At 39.8% G+C, this 24,753-nt stretch overlaps 3 protein-coding genes across 3 annotated transcripts; all 3 read right to left on the bottom strand.

The window, feature by feature from the left end:
- Nucleotides 1-4,488: 4,488 nt before the first annotated feature.
- Nucleotides 4,489-7,190, bottom strand: LOC114307977 (putative GEM-like protein 8). The gene is made up of 5 exons (XM_082911939.1): nt 7,184-7,190; nt 5,415-5,678; nt 5,270-5,308; nt 4,917-5,162; nt 4,489-4,830 (listed from the first exon to the last, which is right to left on the bottom strand). The coding sequence occupies exons 1-5, from the start codon at nt 7,188-7,190 to the stop codon at nt 4,787-4,789; spliced, it is 600 nt and encodes a 199-aa protein (XP_082768065.1). The 3' UTR covers nt 4,489-4,786.
- Nucleotides 7,191-7,221: 31 nt separating this feature from the next.
- LOC145814939 (GEM-like protein 4) lies at nt 7,222-8,618 on the bottom strand. Its single transcript, XM_082911873.1, has 3 exons — nt 8,247-8,618; nt 7,658-7,932; nt 7,222-7,574 (listed from the first exon to the last, which is right to left on the bottom strand). The coding sequence occupies exons 1-3, from the start codon at nt 8,434-8,436 to the stop codon at nt 7,377-7,379; spliced, it is 663 nt and encodes a 220-aa protein (XP_082767999.1). The 5' UTR covers nt 8,437-8,618; the 3' UTR covers nt 7,222-7,376.
- A 13,082-nt stretch (nt 8,619-21,700) lies between these two features.
- On the bottom strand, nt 21,701-23,294 carry LOC114307985 (GEM-like protein 4). The gene is made up of 3 exons (XM_082911872.1): nt 22,733-23,294; nt 22,547-22,615; nt 21,701-22,313 (listed from the first exon to the last, which is right to left on the bottom strand). Exons 1-3 carry the CDS (start codon nt 22,875-22,877, stop codon nt 21,841-21,843), a joined length of 687 nt encoding a protein of 228 aa, XP_082767998.1. The 5' UTR covers nt 22,878-23,294; the 3' UTR covers nt 21,701-21,840.
- Between the last annotated feature and the right edge of the window lie 1,459 nt (nt 23,295-24,753).

Below are 24,753 nucleotides of genomic sequence, written 5' to 3'. Positions count from 1 at the left end.
TCCGTAAGTAATCCAGCCAGTACAAGCACTTCTAGGCATTGGACTCCGGTGTCCCATGCCAAGTTCGAGGTAGAGAAGTTCGATGGAAGCAGCAATTTCGGCATGTGGAGATGCGAAGTTAAGGATATGCTTGTCCAAATGAACCTGCACTTCACTCTGGGAGACAAACCAGATGACCTGGACGAGATAGAATGGGAGAGGGTGAATCTCCTGGCCTGCAGTTCCATCCGACTTTGCCTTGCAAAAGAGGAGAAGTATGCCTTTACAGAATATGATATTGCGAAGAAGCTTTGGAAGGCGCTGGAAGATAAGTTCATGACAAAGAGCATTGAGAACCGGCTCTACTTGAGGAAGAGGTTGTTTCGTTTCGACTACATTAAAGGTATTTCGATGAACGAACACCTAAATAACTTCAACAAAATTATTACGGATTTGAAGAATTTGGATGATCAAGTTGGTGATGAAGACAAAGCACTGTTATTGTTAAATTCCTTGATGAAGACAAAGCTCAAAATCTCACTACTACTTTATTGTACGGTAAAGAGAAGATCAAGTATATTGATGTTGCAAACGCCTTGGTGAACAATGAGTTCAGAAGGAAAGATAAGTCTGCAAACAGGGACTCAACATCCAAGGCATTAACAGTCAGAGGCAGAACAAATAACAGAAGAAATACCGGGCGAGGAAAGTCTCGCTCAAAATCCAGGGGGAAACCTTCAGACAAAAGACGTCTTGCAAAAGACGAGTGTACAGCTTGTCGCGAGAAGGGACATTGGGCAAAAGATTGTCCAAATAAAGACAAGACAGAAGAGAAGGTGAATATTGCACGAGATGGAGATAATGATGAAGGAGGAGCCTTCACAGTTTCATCATATGGCCAGTCGGATGAATGGATAATAGATTCCGGATGTTCATTCCATATGTGTCCTAACAAGCAGTGGTTCTCGAGCTTACGAGAGTTCGATGGAGGAGTTGTGCTGATGGTCAACGACCAAGCTTGCCAGACAAAGGGGATTGGAACAATTAAACTGAAGATCCATGATGGAACAATCAGAATTCTTGAAGATGTACGGTATGTACCAGATCTAACCAAGAATCTCATCTCAGTGGGAGTTTTAGACTCCAAAGGTTACCGAGTAACCATGGAAGGTGGAGTCCTTAAAGTTGTTTGAGGAGCATTGGTTGCAATGAAGGGTACTCGATAGGGAAATTTATATTTCCTAGATGGCTCTACAGTCACAGGGAGAGTGGCTGTCTCCACCAGCTCAGAAGATGATGCATCAGACACTTCCAAACTTTGGCACATGCGCCTAGGGCATGTCGGTGAGAAGGCTTTACAAGGGTTGGTAAAGCAAGGCCTGTTGAAAGGCGCCAAGACGGGGAAGCTTGAGTTCTGCGAGCATTGTGTATTGGGCAAGCAAACAAGAATCAAGTTTGGTACTGCAATTCACCGTACCAAAGAGATTCTAGACTACATCCACACCGACGTATGGGGTCCTTTCAAGAATGCTTCGTTGGGAGGTAAACACTATTTTGTGTCGTTCATTGATGATTTCTCTAGAAGAGTTTGGATGTATACAATGAAACACAAAGATGAAGTCTTAGACATCTTTCTTACGTGGAAGAAGATGATTGAGACCCAGACAGGCAGACGGATCAAGAAGCTCAGATCTGACAATGGTGGAGAATATACATCAGATCCCTTCTTTGAGGTTTGCCAGAATGCAGGGATAGTGAGACATTTCACAGTTCCTGGAACACCGCAGCAGAATGGAGTTGCAGAACGCATGAACCGCACTTTGGTGGAGAAAGTCCGGTGTATGCTGTCACAGTCTGGATTGAGCAAGGCATTTTGGGGCGAGGCATTGAACTATGCTCGTCATCTTGTCAACAGACTACCTACTGCAGCATTAGATGGGAAGACTCCCATGGAGGTATGGTCAGGAGTCCCAGTTGCTGATTATGATCAGTTACGTATCTTTGGATGTCCAGCATATTTTCATGTTACAGAATCTAAGTTGGATCTAAGAGCCAAGAAAGCCATCTTCTTGGGCTTCGCTGACGGTGTCAAGGGATACAGACTGTGGTGCCCTGAATCAAAGAAAGTTCTCATCAGAAGAGACGTTACCTTTGATGAGTCTGCAATGCTGAAGCAACCAGATCCTCAACAAAATGAGGAAGCATTGAAGAAGTCAGTGCAGGTGGAGTTTGAGACTCCAGCAAAGACTAGTCAGCCAATCAACCATCCTGAAGAAGTCTCAGAGGATAGCTCTGAAGAGAGTTCAGATGAAAATGAAGATCCAGAGGCTCCGCAACAATCAGAACCCATTGCGATCAGGAAAGGAAAAAGGGTTACTAAGCAACCCAGTTGGATGACCGATATGGTAGCCTATGCACTTCCAATCATTAAAGACAATATTCCTTGCACTTTCAAAGAAGCCGTGCATAATGCAGAAAATGTCAAATGGAAGGAGGCTATGGATGAAGAGATCGGGTCACTTCACAAGAACCAGACTTGGGAGTTGGTGCAACTTCCAAAAGGCAAGAAAGCAATTGGGTGTAAGTGGGTTTACACCAAGAAGGAAGGCATTCCAGGCAGAGACAACATCAGATTCAAAGCTAGATTGGCAGCTAAAGGCTATGCTCAGAAGGAAGGAATAGACTACAATGAGGTATTCTCACCTGTTGTGAAGCACACGTCTATTCGCATATTGTTAGCTTTGGTTGCACAGTTTGATCTCGAGCTCGCCCAACTCGACGTCAAAACTGCCTTCTTACATGGAGATCTTGAAGAGGAGATATACATGTCCCAGCCAGATGGTTTCAAAATTGCTGGAAAAGAAAATTGGGCCTGTAAGCTGAACAAATCGTTGTACGGATTGAAGCAATCCCCGAGACAGTGGTACAAGCGATTTGATCGGTTCATGATGGAGACAGAATACACAAGAAGTCAATTTGATCATTGTGTATATTTCCGTAAGCTTCCCGACGGTTCCTTCATCTATTTGCTCTTATATGTAGATGATATGCTGATTGCATCTACGAGCAAGGTGGAGATTGACAAACTCAAGGCACAGTTATCAAGGGAGTTTGAAATGAAGGATTTGGGAGAAGCAAAGAAAGTTCTTGGCATGGAGATCAAGAGAGACAGGAAGAAGGGCATGGTTTGTCTGACACAAACCCAGTATCTGAAAAAAGTGTTAGACAGATTTGGCATCAATGGGAAAACCAAAGCTGTAAGTACACCATTGGCCCCTCATTTCAAGCTTAGTGCTTCGTTGTCTCCACGCACAGAAGAAGAACGGAAGCATATGGCACAGGTTCCATATGCAAATGCAGGTGGTGCATTAATGTATGCTATGGTTTGTACACGGCTTGACATCTCGCATGCTGTGAGTATGGTAAGCAGGTATATGCATGATCCAGGAAAAAATCACTGGCAGGCAGTGAAATGGATTCTAAGGTACATCCATGGCACGGTCAATCTGGGATTGAAGTTCGAGAGAGATAACCGACTCGGGCAGAATTTGGAAGGATATGTGGACTCAGATTATGCTGGTGACTTAGACAAACGCCGGTCAACAACAGGGTATTTATATACGCTTGCTAAAGGGCCGGTAAGTTGGAGGTCAACGCTTCAGTCAACGGTGGCTTTGTCTACTACAGAGGCAGAGTACATGGCAGTGACAGAAGCCTTTAAGGAAGCTATTTGGCTACATGGGTTGATTGAAGACTTGGGAATTGTTCAGAAGCACGTTGAGGTGTTTTGTGACAGTCAGAGTGCCATTTGTTTGGCAAAGAACCAGGTTCATCATGCCCGCACCAAGCACATTGATGTCCGTTTCCATTTCATCCGAGAAATTGTGAATGAAGGGGATATTCTGCTTCAAAAGATTGGTACTGCAGATAATTCGGCCGATATGCTCACAAAGGTAGTTTCTGGGATCAAGTTCCAACATTGTTTGGACTTGGTCAACATCTCTCGGAACTGAGCACCTTCGGGTGCATGGCAGTGTTGATCGATCACTATGTTGGATAAGAGAATCCTCGCCAAGGTGGAGATTTGTTGAGTTGGCTACAGATTCTGGCCATGTGAAGGAAAGTAGCAGCCAGCTACATGGTGGGGAAGCCATGAGGCCATGTGAGTTGGCCATGAGGCCATGAAGCCTCAATCTGGAAAGCCACCGAAATGGGCTGGCAGCCAGCTCAATTATTCTAGCATTGGTAATCTCTATATATAGAGAAGCTAAGGAGAGTTGTAGTACAGCTGAGATAACAGAGAGCAAAGAGAGAGAGAATTACAGAGAGTGTTGTAATTCTTACCATTTTGTTCAATATAGTGAATCCGCTGCCCGTGGACGTAGGCGACTTGCCGAACCACGTTAAATCTTGTGTGTTATTGCTTGTTTGAGTTCCCTGGTGTGCCCCCGATCCGCAATACTACCATCAAGTCATAAAATGATATATAGCAAGCAGTGTCAGCGACCCTTTTACCGAGAAATTATTTCCATTGAAGCAAAGCCCTAGTAACAAATTTGTACAAAATTGTGATTATACAGCTTTGTTCTCCTAATGCATACACATCTAACGAAGCAACAGGGCCGGGGGAGTGGAATACATTTGTTTAGTCACTTGTGATCGAGTTGTAAGTATTGAAAGCCTGAGTGCCCGTTGAAGATATTTGAAAGTTCCGCAATAATTTATGAATCCCATGAATCAAAAATCAAAATTGTCCACAGTATCTATTTCTATGTACTTCTGTTGTGGTCTCTTTGTGTTTCAGCTTTCATTGGCTCTCTTTATCTTTACAAGTTGGATCAAAACCTGCATCTAATACACATTAGTTAGCTCATATATTTATTTAAGATGTTAGTAAGAATGGATATGAATTCAGACATTGATTTATATTGACTCACTCGAAGAAGACAATTTGATGGATCTCTCATTGAAAAAGGCAACCTTGTCGGTTGAGATAAAAAGGAGGCCTGCTATTGGACCGGTTGTTGTTGACAAATAGCATTGCAAAGCCTTTAACAACTTCTCTCCTTCTCTAATGTTAAAATTCTGCTTGAAGATCTTCTCCATCCCCCCAACTTTAAGAATTTTCATGCCCAATCTCAATTTCCCCTTCACTGTTTCCAAGATATTGGACTCTAATCTCACTGCAATTTTGTAAAAAATAAATTAAATCAAGATAGAAGTCCAATTTTTATGTGTTCTTGGACATGATCAATTATTATCAGACTCAATTGAATTGAGAAATAGTTACTGTGATCTTGAATGCCATTGGCAAGATGGTCTGCTTTTTCTGCATCCATGAAAATCATTTATCAAAGACTGGTCTTAATCTCAATCATCTAAAACTAGTAAGTAGCATAGACCTCTCTAATCCTGAGAGGAATGGAAAGACTTACTCTTTTTGAATTGGAGAGATCCATTTGGAGGGGGAATGTGGTATCGGCTATCAGGATTGCATAAAAGTCTTTTGGTGACTTCTGAACTGAATAATTTACTGAGCTCACTGGAATTCCAATAACATGTTCCATCAGGAGGTTCTTCATAAATGCTAGCTTGATGAATCGCTTGAGCTGTCTGTTTCTCCCTCAGATTGTGCTCTTCCACTGTCAGAGGTGTATGAAGCCAAGGAGATGTGTAGAATGATGCGTGAAACCATGTATCTTGCAATGTATTTATACATAGAAAAGTTAGATGGTGTTTGATGGATCTCAACTTTTAGTTGCATGAGTCACCTGTGCCACATCAACATTAATAAAGGCACAGTTATGAACTCTTTAGAGAATTTTTTAAACAAAGATTGTTGGATAGATGATGTGTCTGGTAACTTTTAGCTTGTAGAAAGGTTGAAGTCATCCTAGTAAAGGTTATGCGGTGTGTATTTTTTGGAATTTTTTAAGTTTAGGTCATCCAACAAATTAAGAATATGGTTAGCTTGAAATTCCATGGAGTGAAAATTTATTCATCTTCCTTTTCTTAAGTTAGTTTTTAGTCTTCATTATTCGATTTCATCTGTAGTCATTTCAGTGGCTGGAGTTGACAAATACAGCCTTTTGCAGTTAGTTTAATTAATGGGGTAAATAATGCAGTTAGTTGGTGCTTTGCGTATGGTGACTGTGTATGTGACCGTGTGGTGACTGTGTCTGTGACCATGTGGTGAGTCAGTTAAGCCTTTTTAAAGCCACCTTTGATAAGAAAGAGAAACAGCCATATCCCAGTCTCACACCAAATATGTTCAGAGAAAGAAAGAAAAGGATAAAAATTATATGGTGATCTCATGATGACTAATAAATAAATAATATTTGATCTGATGGAGCATGTCAAGTTAATAAGCCATGTCATTGCTTCAAAGCCTTTGGTTTTTTTTTTTTTTTTGAACATTTAGCTATTATTTTTACTTTTCAGGGTTTGGGAAATTGAAATTGAAATCATAAAGTTTTTAAGAATTGCAGGATTCGGGTATGTGGTTTATTTTAATAACATTGAATTAGAATTATGTGGATTTAAATATACACACACACGTATATAATGAGAAAACAGAACTGAGCAATAGATTACTGACAGCATTTTGGTGATAGTTTCATTCAAGTCTTAAATCATGGAAAGGAACTGAGCAATATAAAACAAACAGTAATGGAAGTCTTCTAACAAAAATCAATATTTAAACTGAGAGTCAGAGAACTATAACTTGTAGAAAAATTATAGTCAAGACGACGAAATACCCACTACACAAAATGCTCTTCTTTTTTTTCATTTTTTTTCTTCTTCTCAGGATTGTGATCATTAATTTGAACATTCTTTTTTATTATAATACCTTGAGGTTGAGGTGCAAGGGAGAAAACTGTAGGTCACGGAGATTTAAGGATGATTAAAGTACTCTTTTTTTGACCAAGTGAATCAGTGACTGAATCTAAAGCCAGACTTGTATGCTACTACATTTGTAGGTACGTGTTGATGTATGATAAGATTATCCAATTCCATGCTCAAATTTATAGCCAGTTGGGAAAGAGAATCTCAACATCAGTGCCCCATCTGCGCATCACAATTTTCCACATGTTGAATTTGAACTGGTGTGTGTGAGTGATTTAAAGCTTTTGATGTGGCATTTTAGCTTTTTTACACCACACCACCTCTTTTAATGCATAAAACAGAAGAAAGCGAAACAAACAGTCCATGTCTCAGTCTCACACCAAATGTGTTAAAAAGAAATATAGAAAAGGATAAAAATTGTTTTCCATTGAACCAAAAGCCTAAGTAACAATTTTTTTACAATGTTGTGATTTTACAACTTTGTTCTCCTAATTCATATACACATCTAACGAAAAAGGGGGTGGTGGTGGGGGTGGAATACATCTGTTTAGTCATTTCTGATCGAGTTGTAAGTATTGAGCCTGAGAAAGTGCCTGTTGAAAATGTTTGAAAGTTCCACGATAATTTAGGAATCCCATGAACCAGAAATCAAAATTGTCCACGGTAACCATTTCTATGTACTTCTGTGATGGTCTCTTCATGTTTTGGCTTTCATTGGCTCTCTTTATCTTTACTAATGGGATCATGACCTGCATGCAATACACATTACTTAGCTATTTTGATATCTAATTAAAACACGAAATTCTGTAAATATTGATGCGTGTTGACTCACCTTGTAATGAATTCTAATAAACTCGCCGGTTGGAGAAGACAATTTGATGGATCTGTCGCTGAAGAAGGCAACCTTGTCAGTGGAGATGAAGAGGAGGCCTGCTATAGGACCAGCTGTTGTTGATAAATAGCATTGGGAAGCTTTTAGCAACTTCTCTCCTTCTCTAATGCTGAAATTGTTCTTGAAAATCTTCTCCACACCGCCTGCTCTAATAATTTTAGCCCCCAAACTCAGTTTCCCCTTCACAGTTTCAGTGATCTTGGGTCCCAATTTCACTGCAATTTTCACAAAATCAAATAAGACTCACATTCGCATAGAAGCGTATTGGTTGACAACTTGACACTAATACAGCTGTTTCAGAGTTTATTTCAAAATGTTTATTTTTCTGCCATCTTCTTGGCAGCTAAAGAATTGAGAGCTTAATATGATATATACCAGTAAATGCTAAATATCTATTTATTTATATTTTATTATTTGGTAATGGAGGTTTCCATACCTTTGAAAATGCTACATACTTTTTCTTGAAAATAAATAATATATTCTTGAATTTAGTTATTCTAAGACTCAGTTGAGGCAAATAAATAGTTACCGTGCTCTCGGATGCCACTTGCAAGATTGTCTTCTTTTCTTCCAATTTTCTTCATCCTATCTACTTTATATGCACTAGCACTAGCAGCAGAAGGGTCCTGTAAAATTCTTTTTGGTGCCCTCTCATCTGGATATGCTACCGGTGAGCTGATCAGGGTTTCAACAACATGTGCCAGACGCTGTTTCTTCATATTTGATGAATTGCTATTGCTCCAATATGATTCTTCTTTGCTTTCTATTCCCAGAATGTTCTGAGATTATCGGATGCTTAGAGTGATTGTTCTAGCCATGGATTCAGAAAATGTATTTATAGGGGGAAGGAAGGTAAGTTGGTGAATCTTAAACTTCAGTTGGATGAGTCATTCATTCCTCACTGTAAACTGAAAAAAACACAGAATATGCAGCGGAATAAAATCATCAGATCATACCTTTTGATGATAGAACCTCGTGGATAAATCACGTGCTTCCAGAATCAGATCAATCAATCCCAGCAGTGGGGTGATATTACAATGGTGAATATCACCCACACAAACCACAGTGCAACTGACTTGATCGTTGTTTCTTGGGAGAGAGTCAGAATATGGGTTGAAACAGACTCAACGTTGTTTCTCTTGGATTACCCATAACCATATAACAAATATTTAATATATTATAATATCTATCCATATCAGTTAAGATACAGATAATATCTAATATATATTATATCTATCTATATCAGTTCAAACTGATAACGTCTGTTTCAAGAGTGGTTATCCTAAATAGGTTTGATTTCAAAATCAAAACCTATTTGGATAAGGATTCAAAATCAAATTTAATGGTCATGCCACATGGGCGCCCATTACTAACATCTCCCACTCGCACATGAGTTGGCATGACACTGCCACATCTCTATCTCAATCTCCCCAAAAACGAACAATCTCATACTAGCCACTGCACCGTGCGACTGCTGAGAACACCTGCATGTGGGAGCTCTATACTAGAAACTCAAAATGAGCCAGCATAGAGACATCAACCCAAAAAGAAAAGAAATAGTGTCTCATATACCCCAGACCCATCTAATTACACCGGTCCAAAAAACATCTCTAATCCCTCAAAAAGAGCATGTTTGACCCTCTCAATTCTTGCAATATATTCACACTCAATTCGCCTCTCATACAGAGCGATGTGAGTTGCCGGCAGTGAATATACAACAGTGGTGTAATACTAGATGATCTTCCCTTTGCACTCATGCCATTTAGTTTAGGATTGACCGCTTTCCCAGTGATGTCCCTTAAGGCCGAATCATGCATGACCGCAGGCAACATACCAAAGTAGCAGAACATCAACCCCTTACCTTATGACATAGTCAAAAGTCACAAAAGGGTACATAAATGAAAGTCATATCAATAATGACACGTAAGACTCACACGGTGAGGAAGCAGGGATCCATTCTCTCACCTCATTACTCGGTCGCCAAGCACATATAGTATGAATACATGCTACGGTGGAGTAACTCTTCCATAAAGAGTGACGTCATACTCGATACACCGTACAGATATTAGTCTAGTCGCTTTCTAGCGCTTAACCCGAATTCTCTATTTGCTCGCCTTCTAGGCGCCAAATGAGATCTCGCATCTGGCTAATCATAACAGGCACAACATGGAAAGTGGGTACTAACATCCATGTTTGGTCCTTAACACGACCTCATCTTGGTTATAACCAAGGCGACATACATAGTGGATGATTTAAGCCTCTCTTGGCTCCGAATAAAAATAAACCACCAGTCTCATCCTTGCTCGCTCCCAAGCGTCAAGGGCGATTGCTCGTGTGAGTGAGCCAATCTTGCCTGCTGACATCATCATTTGCTAATCATTATGACACAAACCGTAATAGTGTCAACATCCTATCATCTCAAAATAAGTGATCGATCTTAAAACAAAATGACCACAGCTTGCGCAATTATAGATTCCAAACATAAGCCGTATCAGCACCTCTTGCGATAAGTATATACAACGGAATCCACCATGTGCGCCTCACATGAAATGATTTAAGATCACTACCTCTTGCGCAATAACCTCTCTAAAGATATTTTTGGTGACCAATTTGCGTTCATTCTTAATGCGCCCAACTAGCGCAGATGCGCCCAACTAGCGCATTGAATTTTACAAGGAGCAAATTAATATGCTTCTAATAAAGCATTTTATCCACAGTCTAATGAGCAAGGTCAATGTCTGAACAACTCAGTTAACCATTTATCAAAGATAACACTTATCATGCCGAATACGCCCACATAGCGTACTTTAGGCTCCCACAACAAAGAAAAGATCAAGGAATATAGGTCATCTGTTTCTCCCAAAGACAATCTGAGGATTCACTCAATAGCTAAGGCTCTGGCTTTTACCGATAGGTAAGTCAATGGATTTGCAATTTTGCATCTAGAATCATTCTAGGATATTCTCTATGTAAGTCATCGAAGACAAACCGAGAATTTTCCTAAAACAATCCCTAAGGATCGTACATCCGAGCATATAAATTACATCACCCATGTCCATCATATCTAAAATAGAGGACTGCCCACCCTAGATGGCGACTACCTTATAAATTCCTGGCTCATAATGACTAAGTAAGGAAAAACTTCTTTTGGACCATTGATCATGCCTCAGTGGTCTTCATCGATCATCGTTGCCCTATCATGGCTTGACGAAATCTAAGAACCACTGTTTGGATAACTGCTTTAGGCTGTAAAAGATTTATTGGAACCAGCAACCTTTTTGCGCTCCTAACTTTTCACCATAAAAGCAGAAGGTAAATCCCTACGGATCTACTTATCCAATTCTCTAATGAGAAATCAGGTCACAATGTCCACAAATCAATGTTCCGAACTTATGTCAATTATAGCCTAAGTCAAAATAACCTCACTCCCCAGGAGGAAGTCTTCTCATGGTCTACACTTTCCTCAATGGTGCGACCATTCGGTATCTAGCGAGCCTTATGCCTCAACAATGACTATCCAAATTACGCATAACTTTATAACAGTTTTGCGTCATAATAGAAAGTCAACCAAATTATAAAAAATGGTTAATCCTCAAAGACTTTGTCTTAAACTGCGCAACATTGATCCTCTTTCAAAAAATAGGGGACTAGAGCCTTAGGCATTATCCTAGGCTCTTTATCATCTTGCGGAGCAATCATGAATGTTTCCCTCTCAATCACCCAGTGATGACGTGGAAAATTTTCACATTTGCTACCACGCAACTAAGAATGTAGAGTATTCTTCTCTAATGGAGTAATCCATTAGTAGGCACATCGCTCCCACTGTCCCTAGGATATTGGAAATTTCTTTCCATTCTCAACTAGGCTACATAGAGCGCTATGCTTGGAATTCTCCATCTTATAGAGTTCCGAAAACTCTATTCACGTCACCTTTACTAATAAAACTTTATGTGACTTAGTTACACTACCACAAAGATGCTTACCTATATGCACATGACCCGGAGGGTTTGCATGACCGCATACAATAATGCGCCACACGACCCTTTGTGTTTACAAGACAGCATACAATAATGCGCTATAGAACCCTAGGTCTTAACTTCGCAATCTTATGAGAAGTAGAATAAAGATAAGCTGTTTAATGGTTACAGATCGCCCATAGATGGCTCTCTGCTAACCCATTACTCAATATGGAGTGTAAAAAACTGATATGGAGGGCACTTAGTTAGGGATATAGGCAACAAACTAGTGCAATTCCCAATTGGGAAACATTTTGCGCCATTATCTACCTAACATTAACAATATTTAATTCCTTATCTCTACTACACCAGTGTGTTGTTGAGTACTAGGAATAATCAATGTTCTAAGCATCCATCTCTCTTCACAGAGTTTTTCTGAAAAAATAACTCAAATAGATACTCGCCACCTTGGTCAAAACTAAAAGCACAAAAAACTCTTATCTAATTGATCTCGACCTTATATGTGCAATGTCAAAAATCATCTCAAAAATTTTTGACTTATGGGAGATCAAATAGTCTTGACTCAGATGCGTATCGTAATCTATAAATGTGTCGAGATTGAGGCTTAGCTATCATACCCTCACACATATCTAGTCACAAAATACCATAGTGGACTAAATGCGCCAAAACAAATGACCTTCTGCGGCTTTCCTACTTACTTGTGCGCACCCATTGCGAACAAAGTTACATATTCACATGAGAGCAGGATGTCATAAGCGAGTGGGCCCGAGAAGGCCTACTCAAACCATCGTGTCATCATCTCATTAATGTGATTAAGTATAATAAGCCACTGGTTCATGACCAATGTCATAAACTAATTCCAATCATCTTAATGTGTGAGTTCTCGAAGACAAGTTTTAAAGGTTTAGGCCCAACTAGGTAATGACTCACGACTAAGTCATATTCACTAGATCATAAAAAGGATGTCATGGAGATATCAACTGCGCCTAAGTCGCAAATTTAACTAGTAAGTGCTAATCCCCTGCATCTTCAAGTCAATTTTATTCTCCATACACTTTAATACATCTAGTTGAAAGATGACGATACTCCTGTTGCCATCTCTATTTCTCGCTTCATAGTTACTTGCAATAAATTCTACTATCCACAAGAAGGAGAGAATAAGCTATCAACTATGATAGCTCCTGAAGTAACTTAAGCGCGAATTAGGCTAAAGAGTCTAATTCAACACAATGCTCTTACAAGCGATGCGTTAAATTCTTAGAGTCATAACAACCTTGTCAGCCTTAACCTTTTCATTACTATGCTGCAACGTTTGCGCTTAGTGGTAAATGTTATTCAAAACGTTAGCCTAGTAAAGGAATCACACAAAGAAGCACCTCATCCATGTTTCACACTCAAGTGTGGAAACAGTAAGTGTCCACACTTAGACAAGTTGGCAATGCTAATAGATTTTGCAGCCACTAAGCGCTAATCTTTTCACTCAGTGTTAATAGATTTTGCAGCTTCTAAGCGCTAATCTTTTAACTTCACGTGATATTTCAACGCACACTATTATAGTGCATGAAATTTCGCTCAATCCACTCCCAATAATTGGGTAGAGAGCAAAACACTGCTCATACTGGCTACTCGTCTTACACTTAATGACTAATTTATTTAAGCTCGCATTTCTTGGATGACGTGACTCTTGAATGTTACTTCATCCAATGATGTAACATTATTTACAAGTCAAATTACAAAGTCAATCCGCGCAACTCATTAGTCAAGATCATATACAGATCTATTGAGGGCTTACTAATTTCATAACTCCAAAACTTGCCAACCAAAACTATGTAGCGTGCCGCTAACTATAGCGCACACATTAGTTTTTATTGTGCCAAACAAGGCAACAAAAACACGGCGACTTTGAGTCATGTTTCCTTACTTTGGCTCAATTAAGGTTTGACCTAAAGTCTCCAAGACTTTTGCTCATCTAAAGAATGGGATTAGTTTGTTCACATTTGAACATCTCTACTAAGTTTAGGTCAACCAAATTAACTTTCATAAGCTAAATCAATTTAGAGAGAAATTCGCATTGGGATTAATTTGATTAGCATAATATAATTTTGCCGCAAAAATCTAAATTAAATAGTGACAATATTACACAAGTCGCAAGATCGACAATCCGCTATGCTCGTAATCATCTCTTGCGCCACAAGTGACAATTATCCAAAATTTAGTTTAATTTATGCGCAAAATATTGGTTTTCGGGAGTTAATCTACAAAGATTTCTCTCAACCGAATAACCTCCCACTGACTATGGCATATACAAAGCATGATAAATTCCATACAATAGCATTTTAATGTAAATCTACAAATAACTCATGCTATATTTATTTAATAATGGAATTCTAATAAATAAATAAATAAACATGCTCTTCTAATTACAACATATTACAAACCCAAAAAAAAAAAATATGCTGTATCCAATATTTAAATTATGCCATAACAGAAAGTACATCATCCTGAAATTTTCTGGTATTTTCTGGAATTTTAAATAACTAATTAAACACACATAAAATTAGAAATAAAAAATCCAGAAACTAGTAAACAGAAACAATATTCAGATTATGCCATAATTAAAATGTACATTGTTCTGAAATCTTCTGAAATTTTTCTGAAATATTCTGGAATTTTAAATGACTAATAAATACACATAAAATTAGAAATAAAAAATCCAGAAACTGATAAAATGAGACAATATTACCAGAAGATATTAAAACATTTCAGAAGTCCACAATAAAAATTTCAACCCCAGAAAATTAATCATGCAACACCAGATGCATTTTAAAGCAAAAAAAATGCATTATTAACACAGGAAAAATATTAAATATTTTCGTAAAATTTTCAAAATTTTACAGAATATAGAAAAATTAATTCTGAGTCTAAGGGTACCAACCATGCTTAAAACAAAGCTATAACGAATACATTATGGCCAATTAACGCAATTTAGAATTAAAAAACAAACAAACAGAGCCTTAGAGCCAAGCCAGCGCGGAAAACGGCTCGGCTCGGCTCGGCGCCGCTCAGCGCAAGTCGGCTCAAGGATCGGCTCGGCGCGCGGCTCCAGCACGCGGCGCGCGTGCGGGCGCGGACGGCGCGCGTGCGTGGACAGCACCGCCGACGCGCGCGTGATGGCGCGTGCAGGCGCGTCAGCATGGCATCCGGCGCGTGTAGGCGCGTGGGCGCGCGTGGGCGCGCGTGGCTTCGGCGTGGTGGCGCGTGAAGGCCACACGCCGCCTTCCAGGGTACTGACAGTTCCGATTTTTTTACTGCCGGACTCCTTTTTCCAAAATAAAATCATTTATGCTCTTAAAAATGACATTAATGATCATAAAAATAAAATATTTTTATGCTCCTAATCTGAAAAAAAAAAAATTTTCTAGAAATATTCATGTGTATAATATATACATATACATATAAAAGTATACACATGAGGAAAACACGAAAATATCCATTAACAGGCTCTGATACCAATGTAAACTGAAAAAAACACAGAATATGCAGCGGAATAAAATCATCAGATCATACCTTTTGATGATAGAACCTCGTGGATAAATCACGTGCTTCCAGAATCAGATCAATCAATCCCAGCAGTGGGGTGATATTACAATGGTGAATATCACCCACACAAACCACAGTGCAACTGACTTGATCGTTGTTTCTTGGGAGAGAGTCAGAATATGGGTTGAAACAGACTCAACGTTGTTTCTCTTGGATTACCCATAACCATATAACAAATATTTAATATATTATAATATCTATCCATATCAGTTAAGATACAGATAATATCTAATATATATTATATCTATCTATATCAGTTCAAACTGATAACGTCTGTTTCAAAAGTGGTTATCCTAAATAGGTTTGATTTCAAAATCAAAACCTATTTGGATAAGGATTCAAAATCAAATTTAATGGTCATGCCACATGGGCGCCCATTACTAACACTCACCCACATGAATAAAAAGCACACAATTCTATAAAGAAAGATTGGTGTTGGGAAGGTGATGGTGTGTCTGGTTTCTTTTAGAAAAGACAATTGCAGAAAGGTTCAAGTCTTCTTTTTTTAAGGTTTCACAAAACTATCAAGCTATTCAAGTATTCTATCTTTTACTTCTGAAGAAACTTTGGAACCTTTTACAAAAAAGGAAAAACGGAAAAAAAAAAGAAGAAAAGAAAAAGAGAAGAAAAAAATCATACTGTTTGTGCAATTGGTTAATGCAAGTAAAATAATAAAATCAGTTGGGTCAGCATTTCAATCATTCCATCTTGCATTGTCTACTTAGGTCTTGCTGACTGTGTGCGAGGGTGTGAATGCTTTTTGAGCTGGCAATTTAGCTTTGTGACAACACCATTCCTTTTTCTTAGACTGTTACGTGCAGAGCAAAGCAAAGGCTAAAGACTCCAAATTTGTTAAGTAAACCAAACTGCATTACGAAAGATATAAATTATGCAGTGGTATGTCATCTCAATGATTTGGTGGACAATAACATATCATCTGTGAGAGATTACATCATAACCGCTTAACTAACAACACTATAGAAAGTCTCCTGTTAAACCTTCAATTGGATCTCCCTTATTCATATATGCTTAATTATGGTGGGTAGTGCCTTAATCTGCCGAGCAGAAAAACAAAAAAAAAAAATGAATAAAGTGCAATCCAGGCCATTTTTGGAAAAGAATTTCGTTGTTGTTAATGTAAATTGTAAAAGTAAATACTACCACCCACTCCACCTACCACCTCCACTACCACCCACTCCACCTACCACATCCACTACCACCTTCACCTACTCCCAAATCCTCTCCTATATAAATCCTTGTAATATACACAATATACATATCAATCAATACACATCAATCAATAATACATACATTTTAACATGGTATCAGAGCAGGGTTAAGAACCTGTTCATTCTGCTTCACCGGCGGGCGGCAGCCTCGCCTTGGCCGCCCGCCGGACCACTACACATACCCTGACTCCGCTGTAACTTCATCTTTCACTAGCCTCTTCATCTAAGTCATAGTCTGAAACTGTTACAGCCATGATAAATGGTAAGGTCATGGGTCCGTCCTCCTCGGCGACTCCACCTCCATGGTCATCGGCCTTCCTCCTCTGTTGATCTGCACATCCTCAGTCGCCCCCATCGCTCCAACATGATGATGTATGGCACCGACGATACACATCCAGATCCAAATCTAGATCTATCGAATCTGTCATCTCTCTCTTCAGAAAAGATGGCGACCTCACTGCGAGCTCCGATGGCTACTTCAGTTCCTTCTTCGTCTTCATCACGGTCCTTGAAACGTCGTTCATTTCAGACCCTATGTGCCATAAATAGCAGAAACGGAGCTAAAATTCCGATGCCTCCAGTGAACCCTAAGGACCCATTTCTCACGAAGCTCGCCTCCGTCGCCGCAACGTCGCCGGAGAAGCTCCTGAACCGAGCTTCCAACTCTGATAATCTTCCTTACTTGCACCTCTTTGAATCTCCCACGCTCATGGCTACTCCTGCCCGGTCCCACTGGTTCTCCGATCTGCTTCCTTTTAGCTCAAGTCCGACAAAGAGGTAGGAAGCGCACCACGATTGGGTGAGCTTCTTCATCAATCATGTTCACGTTATGACACAAACAGATGGGCTGACTCGAGCTCTCTCTCTCTCGGCTGGTTTTGTTTTTGAGTGTTGAAAATGTAAAGAAATACACATGCAGCACCTCCTCTCTCTCTCGGCTGAACCACATGGGGGGCACTCACTCTTCTCTCTCTAACATTCCACTCAAGAGACCCACACTACACTGCTACACCATTCACACACACGGCATACATCCCTCTCTCTTCAGTTTTGGAAGAATAAATAAATAAACAAGAGACCCATACACTCACACATGCACCTCTGGTTTTTTTAATATAAACAAGAGACCCACACACTCACACATGCACCTCTGGTTTTTTAATCTTTCAACCTTTTCCTTTTTTTATTTTTTTATTCTTCAACTCACGTGGCATGTCTCTTCCTGATTTTTATTTTCTTTTATCATCATCACATTACACTCATCATTTCTCCCACATTTCTTTTAAACTTTTCTTCTGCCAACCTGTTCCCCATTGATTTTATAATTTCATTTATTTTATCACATATCTATTTAAAAAAAAAAAAAAACACAAATCATAAACCAAAACACACCACACATCGTTTTATTCATGACAGGGAATTAACCCCCATCACATTTCTACACAAAAAAAAAAAAAAAAAAACAACAAAAGCTTTGTTTTCTTTTCTGCAGCGACCACACAAAACGAAACAAACCAAACAACCACATCCACAGGCGGGATTTTTCTCTACTCTGCCGCCGGTCTTTTCTTCTTGCCTCCGTCCTGGGCGGTCCTTGCCGGTGTTGCCTCCGTGTTTCCCACTCCACTGGGCACGATCACTACTCCCTGCTCCTTCACTGCAGCATATGGCGGCCCTCCAAATCGGAACATCACGGTGGCCTTCCGCTTCAGCTCCTTGTTTTCTGCCCTTAGCACGCTTATCTCTACTCGCGCATCCTTATACATGCGTTGGAGCAGAGCCAGTTGGGAGTTTAACTGCTGCACCTCATTTGTCCTACTCTGCAGCCGGTGCGACAAGTTTGTAACCACCGTCATGGTTTCCACACATGACTTCAACGTATACTGATTGGCCTCCACATCCGACTGCACCGCAATTTTTTGCTCCACAGACCGCATCGGAAAGTTCAACGGAGCAAACTCCGGGGTGCTTGGTTGAGGTTCCAGTGCCACCGCACCAGTTCTCTCTCTTGTTGACTCGTTGAGGTCTGGAAAGAGAGTGAGCAGACTCCGGGAAGACGAGGCCATTTTCTGGGCAACAGAGTGTTACAGAATATCTCTCGCAACAGAGTGTTACAGACTCTCTCTCTCAGCACAACAGAGTGTTACAGAATATCTCTCGCAACAGAGTGTTACAGACTCTCTCTCTCAGCACAACGAAGAGTTTTTCAGAGGATTTCGCAGGTTTTTTGCCTCTGCCTCGGCCTCAAGCTCCGTCGTGGTTAAATAGCCGAGGCAGCCACGCGCATCGCGCGCCTCTTGACGCCAGACAAACTGGGCACGCCTTTTGATGGCACGCCTTTTGAAAGATTGGGCACGCCTTTTGAGGGCACGACTTTTGAGGGCTCGATATCTATATCCATGTATATCTTTTGGGCAGCCTATATACACACTCATACAGTGTCTTCTACACCGGTCAGCTTTATCAATCCCTTTGTTTCAACCTCAAATAGGTTTCTATCTTCACACCTATTTGAGTTTGAGGGGGGGTTATACACAGTATCATGTATAAGTCGCTCATGGCGCACTATGCACCACCACAACCTCTGCTACATCGGTCCGACATGACCCCGTAAACTGTCCTGCTACATCAGTCCGACATGACCCCGTAAACTGTCTTCTACAACGGTCCGACATGACCCCATAAACTGTCCCGACATTGATTCCGGTCAGCTTTTACATCGGTCCGACATGACCCCATAAACTGTCCCATTGATTCCGGTCAGCTTCTACATCGGTCCGACATGACCCCATAAACTGTCTTCTCCAACGGTCCGACATGACCCCGTAAACTGTCCTGCTACAACGGTCCGACATGACCCCATAAACTGTCTTCTACATCGGTCTGACACGACCACACAGTGTCTGCTACAACGGTCCGACATGACCCCGTAAACTGTCTGCTACAACGGTCCGACACGACCATACCGTGTCTTCTACAACGGTCTGACACAACCATACACTGTCTCCTATCCCATTTTTAATTTTATTTGTCAGCTTATTTTTCTGTTTTGTTACTCCCTCCAAACTCAAGTTGGCTAGTGCCTATCCTCCTTGAGTTTGAGGGGGGCTGTTAATGTAAATTGTAAAAGTAAATACTACCACCTACTCCACCTACCACCTCCACTACCACCCACTCCACCTACCACCTCCACTACCACCCACTCCACCTACCACCTCAACTACCACCTTCACCTACTCCCAAATCCTCTCCTATATAAATCCTTGTAATATACACAATATACATATCAATCAATACACATCAATCAATAATACATACATTTTAACAGTTGTCAAATTAGAATTCCAAAGCATTTATTCATCATTCAGAGTATAAAATTTCATACTTGAGATTGAAACCACAGAATTCAAGTTCTTTGTACAATTCCATTGTGAGGCTGAGGGAAAACAAAAGTAATTGAAATGAAATTTGTACTCTTGAAATCAATCAAGTGTTACTTAATTTGGGAGGAAAAGTGACAGTTCAGAAAGTCAGAATCTGATAGGATCAAACCACTCAAATGCTTTATATCTGGATTGCAACCCTAAATTTCGGTATTCCTTTTCTTCTTATCCTGAGGTGGAAGTGATTGGATTGTAGGCCAGGGCAGGGCACGTAAATAATTTTATAATGTTATGGATATAACAACCTTCATAATCCAAAATTGTGAACTATCATGATTTTCACAAATAATAATATAATGCGAAAAATAAATAACATATCCAGATCAATTATGCGAAACGTTCGAGTGACCCAAAATTGATTGAACATAAACTAATAATAATATTAGTGGAAAAAAGTTTCTCTCTCTTAACCATCTTTAGAATACATTATATTCAGAATAATTGATGGGTATCTAAATATACTTTTATAGGTAGAGAGAGGACAAGTTTCCTAATATAATTATAACTTCACTTGCCCATCAAAGTAGAAGATTTGGAAACTATTACATCTATTGACCAATCAGATAATAACTTGTGATTCATGATATAGAACTATAATCTTTTTAAATCGGTAATTCATATTGCCATATCATGTGGGTTACCATAATAACTAAATAATTAAATTTAGTCTTACAGAGCATATCAAAGAAAGATGCTTCAACACTTTTCAATGGTCCATCTCAACATGTTTCCAAGAACAAATCTAAAGCCGGCCTTGCAAACTACATGTTAATACTATATATATATTATATTCATGCTTACTTTTATTGTTAGTGAGAAAGAGAATCTACACATGATATCCCCATCGGCATGGATTTCCCACATGTTGAACAACATTTCAGCTCTTGAACTTTCATGGTTAATGAGTGTTGTTGATTTGGTTCAAAATTTGTTTCCTAGTTCACTCGATTCAATCAACATAAATTGAAAGATAGTCAAAATGAAAAGAAAACATGGTTCTAGGTGAAGATAGCTAGCAATGACACGTAATATGGCAAAATACAAAGAACCACGATCAAAATTTAAGGATTTAGATGACACCGTATAGTGTCGTGTATCTTGGACAATTTAGTCCAATGTAAAAATTATAGTAACACTTCATCAAGATTAAGATTTTGTCGATTTGAGTGCACTCCAAATATTGAGTAAGAATAAGAGGGATACTTGGAAGCATTCAATTAGTAATGTTTTGTTGGAAAGAACTGGAACGTTTTTGTAACCAAATGGGCTGGGCTGGACAATGGTAAAACTTCTCACAAACTCTTTGAGAGGAAGATCACTGAATAATATGAGGGAAGATGAGTGAGGAGGGGCAGAAATTGAAAGAGAGCTTCTGTCAATTTTAGTAGAACAATGTGAATGAAGAAAAAAAAAAAAAAAGGAATTTTTTTTTATCACATCTCCTTCCATATTTTTTCCATCCACAAATTCCTCCTCAAGTCCAAGATCCAAACAAAACCTAAGAAAATTCCTGCTCATGATAATTTAGGAATCCTGTAACCAGCCTCAAGATTATCCGCAGTAACTAAATATCACAGTGCAAAAGCACTGACCCTTTGTTGATTATGAATTTTGTACTTCTCAAATTATTGTTTACGGCAATTTACTGGTTTCCTTTTCCACCTTGCATTCTTTACATATAATGCAAACGATTCTGAATTTATATATAGCAAACAACATCAATGACCCATTTACTGATAAGAATTATGTTTTTTTGTTCCATTGAAGAAAAGCCTAAGTAACAAAGTTGTTACAATATTTATACAAGTTTGTTCTCCTAATTCATACACATCTAGTGAAGTAGGGGGGCCATGGGGTGGAACACATCTGTTTAATCATTTCTGATCAAGTTGTAAGTATTGAGCCTGAGAAAGTGCTTGCTGAAGACATTTCAAAGTTTTGTGATAATTCAAGAATCCCATGAACCAGAAATCAAAGTTGTCCATAGTAACTATTTCAATATACTTCTTTGATGGTCTCTTCACGTTTTGGCTTTCATTGGCTCTCAATATCTTTTCTACCGGGATCAACACCTTGTAACGAATTCTAGCAAACTCGCCAGTTGGAGAAGACAATTTGATGGATCTGTCGCTGCAGAAGGCAACCTTGTCGGTGGAGATGAAGAGGAGGCCTCCTATTGGACCAGCTGTTGTTGATAAATAGCATTGGGAAACCTTTAGCAGCTTCTCTCCTTCTTTAATGCTAAAGTGGTGCTTGAAAATCTTCTCCACACCGCCTGCTCTAATAATTTTAGCCCCCAAACTCAGTTTCCTCTTCACAGTTTCAGTGATCTTGGGCCCTAATCTCACTGCAATTTTTACAAAATAATATAAGACTCGCATAGAGGCGTATCATGATCATCCTACTCCTATTATGTTGGTTTGGTTGAGAGGAAGAAAACAAATTTGTTTCAATGTTTGTTTCCTTTGGGTTTTCAAAACTTTTCAGTTTGTTTTTCTGCCATCCTGTTGGCAGAAAAAACAAATTGAGATGTTAATATGATACCAAATAATTTTACTAGAAAATAAATAATTATATTACCGTGCTCTCGGATGACATTTGCAAGGTTATCTGCCGTTCCTCCAAGTTTGTTCATCCAATTTACTTCATCTGCACATTAATCACAATCAATTTGTTAAACAATGCCTCTATTTTAATCATTTAAAACTAGTAAGTAAAAAAATAGCTCTTGAGCTCTGTATTGGCAAGAGTAATAGAGAGACTTACTCTGTTTTAATTTCAGAGATCCAATCGAAGAAGAGGAAATTTGGTATCCTCTAGCATTAGCATTAGCACTAGCAGGGTCTTGTAAAATTCTTTTTGGTGTCCTCTCACCCAGATAGGCTACATGTGCCAGCTGCTGTGTTTTCATATTCGATGAATTGCTATTGCTCCGATGTGATTCTGTTTTTGCTTTCTATTCCAAGAATGTTGTGGGATTGTCAGATGGTTAGAGTGAGGGTTCAAACCACAGATTCAGCAAATGTATTTATAGGAAGAGAAAAGGTAAGTTGGTGGCTCTTAAAAATCTTAGTGGAATGAGTCATGTGTGCCTCATCCACATGAATAAAAGCACACAACTCTTAAAAAACATTCTAGAAAGAAGGATTGCTGATGTGAAGGTGAACATGTGTGTGGTTTCATTTAGAAAAGAGATTTGCAGAATCCAAGTCTTCTTTTGTGATAAATTCCTGACCGAAGACATTATTTGAGGTGAAGCATTAGATAATTTTTTTTAAAATAAATTAGGAGAAAGTAACTTTTGAAATTCCATTAAAACCTGCGAAGCAAGCATTCGATCTTTTTTCATTTCTAAAGTCACTTTTGAACCATTAAAAAATTAAATAATAAAACAGAAACCATACACTTTGTGCAATTGGTCAATGAAGGTAAAATAATAGAATCAGTTGGGTCAGCATTTCAATCATTCAATGTTCCAAAGCAGGACCATATTGCCTGCTTAGGTCTTGCTGACTGTGTGTGAAGGTGTGAATTAGGCTTTTTGAGCTGGCAATTTAGCTTTGGGGGCCATTCCTTCTTAAAAATATTCATAACACACCAACCTTGTTAGGTAAACCAAACAACATTAATATCTTGACCATTGGAGAACAATGTAGGAGATCAACCCAAATTGAGTTGGCAGCCACATGGAAGGGTGGCCAACCCACATGGTAAAAGGAAGGCAAAGGAGAAAGCATGGAGTTGGCCATGTGAAGTCTTCACATGGTGGGACAAAGCTTTCAACTGGACGCCAGCAACAAAGGAGAATATTGGGCTGGCAGCCAACACACCCATGAGGCCTCCTCCACCTTCTGTTTTGGTGTATAAAATGGAATGGTGATGGTGAGTTGAAAAACACGGCAAACATAGAGAGAAACACACTGCTGAGAGAGAGGCACAAAACAGAGAGAGCTAGTGAGAGCTATATTCTGTTTGTGTATCAGAGAGTGTGAGAGAGTGTGTTATATAGAGAGACAGTGAGTTGAGAGTGTGTAATCTCCTCCATTTGTTGATATATAACAACATCGCTCCCGTGGACGTAGGCCGGTTTGCCGAACCACGTTAAAAGTCTTGTGTTTTTGCTTGTGAGTGTCCCCTGGTGTGCTCAAGATCCGCAACAATTGGTATCAGAGCCCAGGTGGAGAAAAATCGAGTTTTTTCCGAAAGTGTCCAGATTTCGAAGTGGTCGAAATCCACTTTTGAGCATACCAGGAGGAAGAACTCCCAGAGAGGAGTCCATAACAGCAAAAACAGAGCCCAGAGGAGCTTCGACGCGCCCTCACGCGCCCCTGGAAGTGTGCGCGTGAGTCACAGTCTCGGCACGCGCCCACACGCGCCGTTCAGGCACCCGGCGCGTGGTCCCACTCTCATACACGCGCCCTACGCGCTGACGGAGGAAGAAGACGAGTGGGGGAAGACGCGTGTAATACACGCGCGTACCACGTCAGCCGACACGTCAGCCACGTGGCAGCCACGTGTCAGCCCAGTCAGCCTGAGCCGCTGACCAAGCCGCGTTGAACAGCTGTCAAGCCGCCGTTGACCGCGCCGCCTGCGCCGTTGACTGAGCCGTTGACCAGCCGTCGTCCGGAGGAATTATCTGGTGCTTCTCTGGCGCACCAGATTCAGCAGATCTGAACCGTTGAAACTGTTTTGGCTAGATCTAGGCCATTCGGAGTCCGTTTTTGGCGATCCAATAGTGATTTCCAACTATTTGGAGTATTCCGGACACATCCGTACGGTTAGTTTTT

This window comes from Camellia sinensis, unplaced genomic scaffold (genome assembly GCF_055761805.1).
Source record: "Camellia sinensis isolate YWXY unplaced genomic scaffold, ASM5576180v1 Unanchor14, whole genome shotgun sequence".
Lineage (NCBI taxonomy): Eukaryota > Viridiplantae > Streptophyta > Magnoliopsida > Ericales > Theaceae > Camellia > Camellia sinensis.
The sequence above is the reverse complement of the archived record's forward strand: the minus strand, read 5'-3'. Positions and strand labels throughout refer to the sequence as shown.